At 38.4% G+C, this 16,188-nt stretch overlaps 1 protein-coding gene across 1 annotated transcript; it reads right to left on the bottom strand.

Moving 5' to 3' along the window:
• Positions 1-844: 844 nt before the first annotated feature.
• Positions 845-14,845, bottom strand: DCAF4 (DDB1 and CUL4 associated factor 4). Its single transcript, XM_063289847.1, is given in 14 exon segments — positions 845-1,210; positions 2,284-2,398; positions 2,490-2,666; positions 3,153-3,250; positions 3,320-3,415; positions 4,219-4,297; positions 5,079-5,153; positions 7,472-7,615; positions 8,042-8,144; positions 10,655-10,737; positions 11,017-11,174; positions 11,898-12,008; positions 13,184-13,365; positions 14,754-14,845. Coding segments are annotated over 13 exon segments (1,593 nt in total). The 5' UTR covers positions 13,284-13,365; positions 14,754-14,845; the 3' UTR covers positions 845-956.
• Between the last annotated feature and the right edge of the window lie 1,343 nt (positions 14,846-16,188).

Raw genomic sequence — 16,188 nt, 5'->3', positions numbered from 1 at the left:
TTTTCCCTCCTCTTCTACCATGTTACTGCATATACAGAAATACTGAACACTCCTTGTATAAAATATTCACTTGTAAGCTTCTGCTTCATGTAGTTGTTTTTTGTTGGTTTTTAACCACTTCAACTTCATTTTAAGAAGCCGAGTCAATGTTTTGCCAGTGCTGTCTTCACCATCCTGATGTCCTTCAGCTGTGTTAATTTCAAATTGCATTGTTCCAAGTGACTAGGCATTCTACAGTGCAAGCCACGGTAGATTCAACATACTACTGATGCTGCTAAAGGATTTAAGTTGCATGGCCTTCTCTGTGTTTTAAAGTCACTAATTAAGTGGGCTTAAAAGGTCATCCTTAGAACAGAACCAAATACACCTTAGAAACACTGAGTTTTCTACTAAAATAAAAACTGCTGCTTAATTTGGAATCACAAATTAATCTAATACTAAATATCAGTATGTAAAAATTGGAGAGAACAATGCTGACAAGAACAGCTTATTGGTTGAAAAAAGTTATGGAACCACCTATATCAGTCCTTAAATAGGAGGAGTTCAGAGTTGGCATAACAAATTTCAAATTAAATAATGATGGGCGTTGGAAGCTCAGAAAATTATGTTCATTATGTAGCAAAGCTCACTCTGGACTCCGATAAGATTTCTAGACCTGTTTGTGGAACATTCAGATATCTTGCCACCTTCTTAATGGTGAAATATATCAGCTTTCACTTTTAGTTGCAGGCTTTAACAATTATATTAGAAGTCATAGGAATACTGGCAGTTTGAGTTTGTAGGTCATTACTATAAGAGAAAAGAAAAAACAAAATACGGATAGCATTTACTTTTTTTGTTAATCTGTTTTATTGACTCTAAACACTGAAAAAATATTGATAATTATAATGAGAGTCCCAAATGTTAAATATGACAACTTGGGTATTGCAGCATAACAATACCCATCATTTTTATTTTCAGTCACTCTGGAAAGCGGAACAGTCCATGTCTTTAGTATCCAGGCAATATGGATCATCTGTCTTATAGGAGAAGTAGTAGAGATCCTGTCTGACTGCCATAAGCAAGCCAGGAACACCTCGGACACCTCCAAGCTGTGATGAGAACACCACGCTTGGAATAGAATCTCTGGAGGATGGATATGGAGATGGAATAGTTCGTAGCAAATGAGCATCCTGGAGACTCCAAATTCGTGTATAACAGTCTTGACCCACTAAGAAGGAAAAAGCAATTAAAATATGAACATAAATTCTAACACCTAACTACTTGTGCCTTTTGAATGAAACTGTCTTTTTAAGTTCTGCATCCACTGCCTTTCCCAAATTAGAATGCTTGCTATAGATTTTGGTAGAGATGGCTTAGGGTAATTAAAATGAATGAAATGGCCATCTAAACTGACAGACTTTGGGGGAAGAGGTCAAGATGGAGAACAGAATGGTTTGTTCCATAGTTTGCCATCCACCCCTGAGCTGGTAGCTGAATTTGGGTAATACAGATTCCAATCCACCGAGCAAAGTATGTATGTACAGTATGTATGTATGTCTCAAATTTGTACTACCGCCCATCTCCCCCCAAGGAGGGACTCTGAGCGGTTTACAATAAGTAAACACATACTTGAAAAGAGATAGGTGAACATGTGGGAGAAAAAGTAACCTCTGATAGAGAGTAGTCATTTTCTTGAAATCTGGGTCAGTATCTCAGAAGTATCATTAAAGCCAGCTAGGTATATTTCTTCAGTTTTCATTTTGTATTACACTTAAAGGCTAGAATCTAATAAATACTGCTTCCAGTTTTTGGCTTGCTCTCAGACCAAATTCATTTTGTATACAGGTAGTCCTCAACTTACAACCATTCATTTAGTGACCATTCAAAGTTACAAAGGTGCTGGAAAAAGTAACTCACGACCAGTCCTCGCACTTAAGACTATTGCAGCGTCCCCCACGGCCACATGATCAAATTTCAGGCGCTTGGCAACTGGCATGCATTTACGATGGTTGCAGCGTCCCAGGGTCATGTGATCCCCATTTGTGATCTTCCCAGCCAGCTTCTGACAAACAAATCAATGAGGGACCACATGATTCACTTAATGACCATGTGATTCACTTAATGGCCATGGTGATTCGCTGAATGGCTGCTGCAAAAAGACAAAATCAGGTGCGGTCACATGACGCTTAATGATGAATTTTCCAGTCCCTGTTGTGGTCATAAGTCAAGGACTACCTGTAACAGCATGTGTGATACCTGCTATTTAGTAGTAAATACAGTCTGTGACCAGCAAGGCCATACCTGCTGAAAGAAGCCCTTCCTCCTCATTGATGTGCAAAGGAAGAAGAGCATGCTCATTTTTGTGCCCTCTATATTCTTTTACACATTTTAGTTTTCTCAGGTCCCAGAGCTTTACCTGCAAGTGATCAAAGTAACAGAACTAATGTATCTCTTTAGTTAAGCATAAAGTATTGTTATCAGGAAGATTTTCTTAAAAAAAATCCTACCTGGCCTAACATATCTGCAGCCATGAGATATTGTTCAGTTTTCAGGAGGTTAACAGATGTGACTGCTGAGTCATGGAAGAGCTGGGCAGCTTTCCACCCTTGCCCTTTACGGCTGTGTTGACGGACATCAATGCTGAAAACCTCCCCTGACCGGCAGCCATTATATAACACTGGAGACTGGAAAAGCCAAGGAAGAAATTTAAACCTTTTCAAGTAACTAAATCCACCCTAAAAAACAACCTTCAGTCTTTAATATCACTTTACACCAGATTCTGTTTTTAGACTACCAGAAGCATATAATGGGTGATTTCCTGCAATTCTATTTTAGCCAAATGACAGACAAGGTAGTAGATGATGCAAGCAGCTGAAGAAACAGGGCAAGGTTTATATGTAGCTATCTCATATCTTTATTGTCTCTCCCAACCTGGTTGTCTAGCAAAAAGGGGTTTAGTTTAGCAGCATATTTTCTAATGATCAAATATTTAGCATTGGTGACATTCTGTCATGTGAGTATCTGAGTAATAGGCTGCAATTTCCTTCTCACGGCATGCCATTCCAGAGAATTAAAAGCAGCCATCATGTTGTAGCAATTCACCTGTTTCTGCCCTCTCATGTCCTCCTTATGTCCTGGCATACGTATATCAGGGTGATAGCCTCTCCTACCTGGGTGGCAAACTGCTGTGCTAGAACATCACTGTTGGTATTAAATGTTTGATGATGACCGGTCACTGCATTTGTCACAAGGATTCGTTGACTTAAACCTAAGGCAAACAAAAATGTAAGTGCCAATTGTATAAGACGACACCATAATGGAAATTTGAATTACTAACCTGTGCTAAAGCAGTTATTAGCCTGAGGGTTATGACACCAGGCACAAGACCAGGCTGTGGAGATCTTGAAGCTGCACAACATTCCAGGCTGATCTCCTAAAATGAATAGGAAAGAAGATATCAAATGCCACTATGAAGTGGGAAATATGCTCCATGCAAACCTGTTTCTAGTAATTTCTGAATATTATATAATTATTTCAGCAGAAAAATATGACAATACTTGAAACAATGTGTTTTAAAAATGAAACAACGTTGGAAAGAATGCAAGTGATAATTCTGTTTCACTAGCCACTCTTTAGAATCTGAGCAAATTTTCTATTTGGAAGGGGTGTTTATACTAATATCCGGAATTAAAACCCTTCAGACATTACAGATTTCATGATAGCTAACATGTTATGTGAGGAAATTGATTATTAGCTTTTCTAAACGTAACATCCCAGCAGCATTATAGAGACTGAATAATTTTTGTCCCAATATCATGGCTAAATCTTGTTTGCTTAAATGTGTCATATTCTTTTATGATTTTTACTGTTAGGCTTCACAAGCTTCTATATCCCTAATTTGAGATAGAAATCCAAGCTCTTACAATATGGGTACACTGTGTAGCAACAAATGTTCATATTTTCCTCCTGGACCAATTTTTTGGTCTGTATTTTACCCTATTTTGCACATATTAACAGAAATAGCTCAAATACATTCTCCAGGGAAAACATCTGTTTTGTAATATCAACAAATAAGATTTGTTTTCAAATTTCAGTTCCCTGTTAATATTCTCATGGATCGAAAATATATCCCTATATCTATAGAAATCAATGGAAGAGCAGCACAAACAACATTCTCCCAAGAGATATGTAGGCGTAACCTTCCTTTCCCCCCATCTGCAAACAAATACGAAATACCTGTATTAGAGCTGTTGAACAAGGATGCTGGCAGCAGGCTGGCACACCCTAAGGTTTCTGCAGCACCCATGAGGCACAACTTGAAAAATGCAGTTAAGGATATTAAAGAGGATGCACAGAGCTCACACAGAAGCAAAGGGTGCCACATGACATCAGACTAAGAGATATATCAACCTCTGCAATGAAAACATTGATAAAATATTTCACTAGAAAACAGTAGCTTTCAGACTATCTTAAAATATACAGTAAAATACACATTCACTGAAACTAATGCTTCCATTCTCTGATTTTATTAATTTATTGCAATGATTTTATAGTGTGCATTGGAAAGATTCTGGACAGTGTATCACACAATAAAAAACATTAAAAATTGACACAAAATACCATTAAAAACAAACAATATTCCTCTCTCTTTAACAGAATGAAAGAAGAAATATTCTTCCTCTTTTGTCCATAAAGCGGGGGGCGGCAACAAAGGCTAAAATCAGTGTTTCTTAACCTGGGTTAGAATCCCTAAAATAGCAAAAAAATACATTCTGGATGCACACAGGAGATATATTTCTCTTTTTAGTAATAAGATTTTAGAGGTGCCACACTTCGTGGCAGATACGATCTTGACTTCATTATACTCTGCAGTTCCAAGCCTTCTTATCAAATGGTAACTTGAATCACTCTTTAACCTTCAAATCAAGACTTTAGTGATTGCCATATGATGCGCAACAAGTATTTTCCCATTCTCTCTGCTACAGCCTCGATCCAGAAGGATTTATTATAATCAAGAAAACTCACATCCTGGTTTGGTTTTTATCTTGTAAGAAACAAGGCTATATCTGTGAAATGGTTTTGTGATGAACTCAGACATGCTTTATTTAATAACAAGGATATAAAACATGGGAATCCAGATGACTCAAAGAGGCCCAGCACACAGAATTCACCTTGGAAAATAAAAGGCAGATAAAACCTATTATAGCAAAATTAAGCAAAATTAAATGAGAAGAATTAGTACGGCAAGTGCTAAAAATTTGAAAAGATAAAAAATTTCAATAGGTGATAATACTTTGGAATGAAAGTAACTGGATAGAAAAACAGGAATACATCACTAAGGACTATGTAGGTCTCCACAAATATTTTCTTAAATCTTTATATACTTGATACTGAACACTTAGTTTCCATTAATTGATTTGGTTAAAGAAAAAAAAACGACCGTCTTTTTCAAAGTGAAATACGGGGAAGTATTAAATGTGCACAGCAGGAAAAAATTGCTTTCTATACTAGAAGATATGTCCTACCTTGGAGTGAAGAACCACACTGAGACAGTTGGTTAAGTCTAATGTTTATTGTTCTACTCTACTAGACAAAAAATCCTGCTAAACTGAAAGGCTGAGGGAAAACCCTCACAGATTAAACCCAGAAATCAAGGCGGGTCTGCTCTGAGTTTCTTCGAAGGGAGATTCAAAGCTTCTAAACTACGCATGCATTTTTCCCCCTGGAGAGGGGCCCCTTCCTGCTCACCATCAGTACTCATGACAAGATACTGGCATTAAGCCATAGTGTAATTAATTTGTTTTTGGCTTAGTATAATGTGTGAATTCATCTATTATGTCTTAGAATTATACATGAATTTGGCCATAATGACTTATTAGACAAAGTATCATTTAAAAAATTCTGGATTAGAGTTGTATGAATTTATTTATTCAATTTATGTGGTTGTCCACTCAGCATGCAACTCAGGAGAGCATAGCCAGTTAAAAGCAACAAATAAAACCGAACAAAAAGAAATAAAATGAAAATATATTAAAATATATTACACTGGAGGCAATTCAGACAACCAGAAACAATCAAAATGGGCTCATAAAATTTCCTCTACCTGGAGGGAAAGCCTGATTTTTATAGCCTTTTGGCAGGCAGGCAGGCTTGGGGCTGCTATAAACATAGCAGCTCTACTGCATTTCAGAATATATTAGTTGAAAGCATGAATAATTGATATTCATTTTAATTGCTTATGGACAGGAACAGAACTTCCTTTTCTAAGACCAGATTGCAAAGAATGTAAAAAAATGTGTAAAATATATCTGTTGCATCTAACCTAAATTATGATCAGCAAAATACTACAACTGAAGAGGTGGGAAAATCAACACGTTCTAACAACTTTCCAAGTTAATTACTCAGTAGAACTCAGATAATCTATTTATACAAGGGCCAACAAATTGACAATTTGTGACACTTTTTAATCCTCACTGTTTTTTAGAAGACATTTATATCCTATCTTTTAAAAACAGTCCAGGAGTGTAAATAGAATAAAATATTAATTAATTAAAAATTTCAAAACCCCAAATAGAAACAGCAATGGAGATAACAATAATAAATGCCTAGGATAACAAAATATTTACATGGCATCAAAATGTCAGTAAAAAGGTGGCAGACAAGCCTTCCCTAAGAAAGGACGCCCTTACTGAGATGTACTTCAGAAAGGCCCTTCACTTTATATGCAAGTGGAGGCATCTAGAAGACCCCCACTGGCCTCAGTGGTTCAAATGGGGAGATGAAATCCATGAGGCATCTTGGCTCTGCATGGTGAAAGCATAAGCACCAGGGCTTTGAACAGGGGCTGGAAAAGAAATCAGGAGCTACTGTAGTTACTTAGAAAGAAAAGAAATAGGTCCTCAACACCTAGAGTACAGCAGCAGCAATATCTTCTGAACTACAATTTCTAAAGCAATCCACATATAATGAATCACAATAGCCTAGACCGATTAGAGTATGGATAACTGAGGTGCACCAGCTCAAACTGGTGGAAAACACTGTGCTAGGAGCCAAGGAAACCCCCAAACATGCTCCTTTAGGAAGAACGTTACCCAAGCCAGAATAGGCTGAATTCCACCTCCTAAAATACATAGGGGTGGCCTACATATCAGAAGGTCTTGCATGACAAGCTTAACTGAATTAAGCCATTCAATCATTTTTCAGAATCACATTTTGCCTAAGTACTGAATCTGCTTAGTCTGGACAAAAACTTATATCACAAAAAGTCGAATGAATTCATTTTGGGTACTATGCTTATAGGCTTCCACTGTTAAATATCCTGCATTGCTTCCTTTTACAACTCATTTAGCAATTCACTTTGTAAAATCAACCAAATATTATTTAACTGTCTAAAATCATAAACTATAAATGCTTATCAAATAGAACTTTAACCACACAATTGTAATTTATATGATAAAAGGGTGTGAGAGATCACAGGACAGAATAATACCTTGCGATTTGTGAAGTATAGGTTATCATACATCTCCACAGTAAGAGAATCCTTTCCCAAACCACTCAGGTTGACAATTCCATATTTACATCCGCCACGTTCTACGTCATTCACAGTGATTATTCTCTCAGAGGAAGTGTCTGCCTGTAAAAGATGTGAATGGTTCTGAAATGGTGTACTATACAATTTTTCCTTAAAGGCCCATCTACTGAAATTCATTGATGCCGAGTATTTTTTATTTGTCTTAAATAGTTAATGTCTCCAAATATCATAGATTAACACATGTCAGATACTTCTCCCATCTCATAGCCAATTCTAGTTAGTTGTTACATTCTTCCAAATGTATCTTAAAAGAGTTTGTAAAAATACTTAGGAGAATATCTGCAAGAAACCATCCTTAATATAAGACCATGTTACAATCTTAATGTAAATATTATTTGTTTATTGGGCTTATAGGCTGCTCTACTCAACTGACTCTAAGTAGTATACAATTCCCTAAATCTGTATCTGAGTTAAAATACATAATAATCAAAAATTAAACCAACATAAACTATAAATCTGCCAACATACCACAATTAGTTTAAAATTGTTGCTTCCAGAAACTGAGGAATTGAGGCTCTCAATTTCTAATTTCCTTCTCTGCATGCAATTCACCTTTAATTCATGAATCAGCCTTCATAAGAAAGCAGAAAAGGGAAAAATTAAATAAGCAAAAAACTGAAATTGAATGTGAATGGACACTATTAGCTAAAAGGCAGTATTCAATTGCTCAAAAATCTCCAAACCTGTTTATTCCTGTGTAGAACATGATGAGACTATTCAGTTAAATTTTATATATGAGTTTTAAATGTGTATGAGATCTACATATTATTTTTAAAATACCATTAACTGGGCAAAGGTAAACAAAAAACTAGTAACTACAAAGATAAATATTGGTAGATTTACTCTTTCTGCAATGAATCAAATATCCTAAAATAGAATGTGCCCTTCCAGTTAGGACATCCAGGGAGAGGCTGTTGAGGGTCCCCTCAAACTTGTGCAGTCCATGGGGCACAATCAGGTGATAGATCTTGATGGTAGACCCTACCACATCAAGTATTTTATGCCTGGATATATGCATGGCCCCAATTCATTTTGACTTCAGGAAGCAAGTTAAAGAGTACTGTTCCAGTGTCCTCATAGTTCCAGTGGCTCATAGTTTTGTTTGGATGATCTTCTTAGTTGACTGTTATTATTTTAATTGATTTCTTAAAAAATGTATTATATTTTAAACTATTGTATACTGCTGAGAGTCTATATGGATTGGGCCATCTATACATATTGTCAAATTAGTAAATAAAGATTAACCCCCCAAAATACTGTACTTCCAGCAGACAGTTATCCTGATACAGTCAGGACCAGAAATATCGGAACAAGGATAACTGTTTTGGCATTTGGCCTCTGTACATCACTACACTGAAGTTGAAAGGAAGCACATCCAGATGGGAGTGAAGTCAGGACTTTCAGCTGTAATTCAAGGGGTTTGACAAAAGTGGGGCACTAACCATTCAGAAAGTACAGCCAGTGGCATACACACACACCCATTGTTGGTGGCTCGTAAGTAATGGAACAAATGGCTGACAAGTAGCTGCATGGCCAGGTGTGGCCTGTTTTCCGGGCACCCCATGACCAATCAAACAGATGAAAGGCCTGGAGGTGGTTCTGAGTGTTACATTTGCATTTGGTAGCTGCTCCCTGGAACTCTCAACATGAGGTCCAAAGAGGTGTCCATGCGAGTGAAGGAGACCATCATTAGGCTGAGAAACAAAATAAACCCATCAGAGAGATAGCAAAAACATTGGGAGTGGCCAATACAACAGTTTGGAACATCCTGAAAAAGAAGAAATAAACTGGCAAGCTCAGCAACAGCAAAAGGCTTGGAAGACCACGGAAGACAACTAAAGTGGATGGCCACAGAATTCTGCTCATGGTGAAGAGGAACCCTTTCATAACATCTAGCCAGGGCAAGAACGCTCCAGAGGAGGTAGGCATGTCATTGTCAACATCTACAGTCAAGAGACAGCTTTATGAATGTAAATGCAGAGGCTTCACAACAAGGTGCAAACCACTGGTAATGCTCAAGAACAGAAAGGCCAGATTAGACTTTGCCAGCAAATACCTCAAAAAGCCTGCCCAGTTCTGGAATAAGATTCTTTGGACTGATGAAACCAAGATTAACTTGCACCAGAATGATGGGAAGAGAAAAGTATGGAGAAGGAAAGGAACAGCTCATGATCCAAAGCATACCACATCATCTGTCAAACATGGTGGAGGCAGTGTTATGGCATGGGCATGCATGGCTGCCAATGAAACCAGGTCACTGGTGTTTATTGATGACCTGACTGCTGATAACAGCAGCAGGATGAATTCTGAAGTGTTTAGGGCTATACTTTCTGCTCAGATTCAGCCAAGTTTATTTATTTTTATTTATGTCTCAAATTTGTACTACCACCCATCTCCCCCCAAGTAGGGACTCAAATGCTGCCAAACTGATAGGATGCTGCTTCATACTGCAGATGGATAATGACCCAAAACATACAGCAAAAGCTACCCAAGAGTTTCTCAAGGCAAAGAAGTGGGATGTTCTTCAATGGCCCAGTCAGTCACCTGATCTCAACCCAATAGAGCATGCTTTTGACTTACGGAAGACAAGACTGAAGGCAGAAAGACACATAGTAAAGGCCTGGCAAAGCATCTCAAGGGAGGAAACTCAGCATTTGGTCATGTTCATGGGTTCCAGACTCCAGGCAGTCATTGACTGCAAAGGATTTTCATCTGGGTATTAAAGGCAATCAGGTTTGTAATGATGTTGGTTTGTTTCATTACTTATGAGCCACCAATGATGGGTGTGTGTGTATGCCACTGGCTGTACTTTCTGAATGGTTAGTGCCCCACTTTTGTCAAACCCCTTGAATTACAGCTGAAAGTCCTGACTTTGCTCCCATCTGGGTGTGTTTCCTTTCAACTTCAGTGTGGTGGTGTACAGAGGCCAAATGCCAAAACAGTTATCCTTATTCCAATATTTCTGGTCCTGACTGTATTAGGTTTTAGTCTAGCAAACAGACTCTCTATTCTGTGGGACTACTAAGGTCAACACTATAGTGTGAAAGGTCTGCAACATAAACAGGTTTTAAAATATCTTACCTGCAATAACTGATAGAGCTATAGAAACCTAACTGCTTCTTGCGTAAGATGACTGAAGAGTTCAGCCCAGATCTGGGTGTTTTCTATTTAAAACAGTGAAAAAACGAAATCATGTTTCTTGTACTTAAACTAAATTGTGTGCAGTTACCATTTTAATATCCAACCCCCCCCGTCCCTTACTATGTTCAAACCAATAATTTAGGATTATTACTAATTGTTATTAGCACAAAAGATTTATAATGAAATTTAGATGGAAATAGAGAAAAGGCTACAATCTATCACATAACTAGGTTTAATGAGATAAAATGGTTTAAAAGCATGTACTGGATTGTTAGCACTGTGTGACTGTAATTCAACCCTACCTTCATCATTTTCTCCTCCTCTTTTAAGAGTCTTAACCTTTGACTCTCCATCTCCTTCTGATGAATACTCTCCTTCGTGAGAGGATTGCAGTTGTTATGCCCAGGAAGTAAGCGAAAATAGCGATTCTTTTCTGGGTCATAATAAAATCCTGGTAGTTCTTGAAAAGAAAATGACAAATCCTATTATTAGAAGCCTCTATCAACTTCTTCAAAACCTACACAGTATTGCAGCTTTAGGATCTGGAATAAGAAAACTTCTTACTTCCAGTTCAATCCAGAGAAGATGGTTTGTCACACTACAAACAGCATGGCTACTTAAATAAAACAACAACGAAAGATATGAATCATTTAGAATAGCAAATAAAATAAATCAAAATAAAATTCAGCAAATAAAACAGCAATGGTTATTCTAAAACTTTAAAATGGTGAGTCTGATGCAAAAGTTATCTAGCACATTGTCCTCACAAAAAAAGCAACCATTCTGCACTTATACTGTATTTTTTCTCAAAATATTCAGACTTTAGGAACAGCAGGGCTAACCAGTAGTGCTAGTTATAGAATAGTCAATCATGCATATTTGCTGCAATTAGCAAAATATCTGCCATCAGAGCTATTACATAAAAATTTCTAATAACTACAGTTTGGAGAGGAGAAAAGAATATTAACTGTGTGAATTATGTGAAAAACTGTCTTCCTATATTAATAACAACTGAAAAAAAGAAGTGGCTAATGAAAAACAGTTATTTTCTATTTATCCATATTATGTGTCATTTTGAAATTGGTAATTCATTTAAATATTTTTTAGCCGTGACGAAAAGGCATGTTTTTGAAAAGTTAAACAATTTTTTTGGCTCAAACTTATGGAAGTAGTGGGAGCCTACCAGGAACCGAAGAACTCTCGCATGAATGAGAAGATGTAGAGGGTGATTCAATTTGGCTTGTACCTGAGTTCTGCAAGCATTGAAATTCTCTTTGATGAGACCTATGAGTATGTGAGAAAGAATTAAGAAGATAGTATATAGGTTAAATAATAAAGCAACTATCAAATACAGACGTACTGAAGGGCTACAAGTGTACAAAGAGCAAGAAAATGATGTCAAAAATTCCATTATTGTATGCAGCGCAATATCTCATCTAATAATCTGCCTCACTAATTATTCAGTAAATATTTGGCAAAATAATCCAGTCTCCAAGCTGGATCAAGACAAGCATCTTTCAATTTGTTCCTCAGGCCAGTGGGCCATGCCTGCTTCCCTACTGCTCCATACTCCAAGGACAACTAGCAGCATTGGAGCATACCTTCTGGCATTAGATTTTACTTCATCACCTCAATTTTTCCACTTGCTAGTGCAACAACTCCCTGGTTTTATATACTATAGAGTGCTATTCAAATTCTACACTGGCTAAGAAATAATAGCTTGTTATTTTACATACCAGCTCTCACCGATTTGTTAAAATCACTGTAACTAATAATCTGCCTCACTAATTATTCAGTAAATATTTGGTAAAATAATCCAGTCTCCAAGCTGGATCAAGACAAGCCATTACTAGAACATGTATCATAATTCTCTCCCATTCTTATCACCTTCCATCAATTTATTGAAGCAGCTGGTGAGGAAACAGCATGAGGGGTACTGACGAACGGCCTCCATTAGACTAGGGAATCTACGAGCTGCAAGAGTAATCCTGTGATAAATAGAATTCTTGGTGTTTGCCAAGTATCTTCATGGCAGCATCTAGCACTTAGCAGAGGCTTTACCACAGTGCCCAATAAAAGCCCTCTCTGCCATGTCTTTTTAAATCAGGGAAGGGTGATGATGGCAGAGCAACTCCTATCAGGCACTACAGTGAAAAGGGAGAGAAGTAATCTTAATATACAGCATAGATTCCACAAGCAAAATGTTATCAAAAAAACATTTTTATAAGGATTACCCCAATTGGTAATAATAAACTGAAAAATGAAATGTTCCAAGTACCACAGTATAAAGGATTTGCTATATCACCTTCATAGTAACAAAATATATTAGATACAAAATAGCAACCCATATAGTATAATCAAGGTGAGGATTTGCTTTCATCATCAACTTCTGATATACAACTTTAAATAATCTATTCTCTTTGAAATTCATTTTTAAAAGGCTGAAAATAAATACTTGCCTTTCGGTAGAGTGCCGATGGTGGTATACCACGTAAGGCTGAGTATTACACATTTGTCTACGATTATGCTGTACATAATTTCCTCTACCTCGCCACCTATTTCTCTTCATCTCTGTAATTAATAAAGATACTTTAAAATACAACTTAAGCTTTTTATTTTGAGTAATGTTGACAGCTTTGGGAGTCAATAATCTACCAAAAAAAACAAAGCACGTGCAGTTAAATATTAAAAAAAAAAAAAAACTGGCAGCCATCATCCTGATCTGGTAATCTATCATGGACAGGGGAACTTATTCCACTGCATACAAGACTCTTAATCAGTAGTACCCAAGAGTACACAAATAGTCCATCTTAGGAGCACCCCATTTTCAATAAATTTCATTTACAGTGAAAAGTAGGGAAAAAAAGGAAAAGTCAAACTTAACTCCTTGTAACTATATGGACACTTACACTTTTTTTTTTGGCAACAGTAAAGAAATTGTTGCCACATTTTTGACTTTCCAGTCTAGCCTACAGCCTGATATTACCTGGTGGCCACCAATCCAAGAACTAACTAGGACTGACTCTGCTTCTGAGCCAGGTAAACTCAAGACAGTTACTGAAAGGTAGTGATCTGCCTTTTCTGAATTTGTTGAACGTATATTTCTGCAAATACTAGTTTTAGGGGTAATCAAGCCAGTGGCTTATCCTGCTTAACTGAGATAAATAAAGCATCAAGATAAGCTTGGCGCAGCAGTTTTTATCTGAAGTGACTTAGGCTATTCTCTTCACATTATTACTCTGCCCCAGATGCATCTTGCCTCCAAGGATTTGTCCCTGTCCCCATTTTATTTTTACAACAATCTGCTTAGTTAGCTCTTGCAGAAAGGGATTATCGCACAATCAACCACAAATTTTCAAGGTTTAGCGATGATTTGATTCCGAGTTTCCTCCACAGCTAGTCTGACTCTCTTCTCCCTTTCCCAAAGTGCTTCTAAGTTCAAGGAAGACGGTAACAAAAAAACAAGCAAAGGCTCTCGCGTATCAAGCTCAACACTTGGTGACCCCACAGGCACATCCATCTATTTTTCTTGGCAAAATATTAAGCAGTTTGCTATTGTCCTCTTCCAGGATTTTTAAAAACTTTTTTTGACTTCGACAGCCTTCCATCCAAGTCCGACCCTGACTAGTTTTTCAAAACCAACTAAAATCAACTAGGTGACGCCCACGATCATGCAATTATCCAGTTCGCTTTTTAGATCATCTGCTCAGTGCAGGAATCCAATCCAAAGCCTCCACGAGAGATGGCGGTAGCGCTCTGCTTCAGCCTAACCACCTCTGCGAGCCCCCTCGTCCCTGGGTAACTACTACCAGTCGAAATGCCTGTCCCTCGCTGCCTAGAGACCTTTAAAACCGCAAAAGAGCCCTTCCGCTTTCCTCCAATATAACCACTACCACTGGGCACGACGGCGGGGAAAACGCTTTAGGCCCCGTCCTGCCCCTTTTCCTCGTCGCGGAGGCAACGGACCTCACCCTCGCCACGCAATGGCCTGACCCGCGGCTCGAAGTCTTCGTCTCTGCCCTCCAACACTTCCACCCACCTCTTTGCCACTGGCGATTTTAATTGGCCGACAGCGGGCGCCTATCCCCTTGCGCGTTCTTCCCTCAACGCGGAAACAGAAGCTTCCGATTCTCTCCCTCTGTCACGTGGCCCTGTTCCCTTGTTCGTAGAAGAGGCGGGTCACGCGACTGTCTGGCGGGGGAGGGGGAGGGGCTTACTGAACACATGCAGAAGTAGGCGGGGCGCTGGGGAGAGAGGGGTTTTGATTGGAGAGTGAGTGAATGCGGCTCTGAGAACAGTCAGAGAGATACAATAATGGGTGAGAACAATATTTCTCAATCTTGGCAGGTTGAATATGTGTGGACTTCAACTCCCAGAATTCCACAACTAGCTCGCTAGGGAATTCTGGGAGTTGAAGTCCACACATTTTCAAGCTGCCAAGGATGAGAAACACTGGGTTAGAGGAAGAACTATTAGGATTATAGAGGTTGAAATAAACATTTTCTAACAAATTTCAGCAAAGGATCGTTTGTTCAGCAAAGGATCATTACCTTGTCATGGTGCTGGAGCTTGAGCACCTCAATGATGCCATGAGCTAAACCGTGAAGGGCCACCCAAGACAGGAAGATCATGACAGAGAGGTCAGACTAAATGCGATCCCTGGGGAAGGTAATGGCAACCCACCCCAGTATTCTTGCCATGAAAACTAAATGGATCAGTACAATCAGAGATATGTCGGCTCCAGGCAAAAATGGGTATGATCAAAAACAAAGATGGCAAGGACCTAACAGAAGAAGAAGAGATCAAGAAACGGTGGCAAGAATATACAGAAGACCTGTATAGGAAGGATAACAATATCGGGGATAGCTTTGACGGTGTGGTCAGTGAGCTAGAGCCAGACATCCTGAAGAGTGAGGTTGAATGGGCCTTAAGAAGCATTGCTAATAACAAGGCAGTAGGAGACGATGGCATCCCAGCTGAACTGTTCAAAATCTTGCAAGATGATGCTGTCAAGGTAATGCATGCTATATGCCAGCAAATTTGGAAAACACAAGAATGGCCATCAGACTGGAAAAAATCAACTTATATCCCCATACCAAAAAAGGGGAACACTAAAGAATGTTCAAACTATCGAACAGTGGCACTCATTTCACATGCCAGTAAGGTAATGCTCAAGATCCTGCAAGGTAGACTTCAGCAATTCATGGAGTGAGAATTGCCAGATGTACAAGCTGGGTTTAGAAAAGGCAGAGGAACTAGGGACCAAATTGCCAATATCCGCTGGATAATGGAAAAAGCCAGGGAGTTTCAGAAAAACATCTGTTTTATTGACTATTCTAAAGCCTTTGACTGTGTGGACCATAACAAATTGTGGCAAGTTCTTAGCGGTATGGGGATACCAAGTCATCTTGTCTGCCTCCTGAAGAATCTGTATAACGACCAAGTAGCAACAGTAAGAACAGACCACGGAACAA

The sequence above is a fragment of the Candoia aspera genome, chromosome 1, assembly GCF_035149785.1.
Source record: "Candoia aspera isolate rCanAsp1 chromosome 1, rCanAsp1.hap2, whole genome shotgun sequence".
NCBI classification, from domain to species: domain Eukaryota; kingdom Metazoa; phylum Chordata; class Lepidosauria; order Squamata; family Boidae; genus Candoia; species Candoia aspera.
The sequence above is the reverse complement of the archived record's forward strand: the minus strand, read 5'-3'. Positions and strand labels throughout refer to the sequence as shown.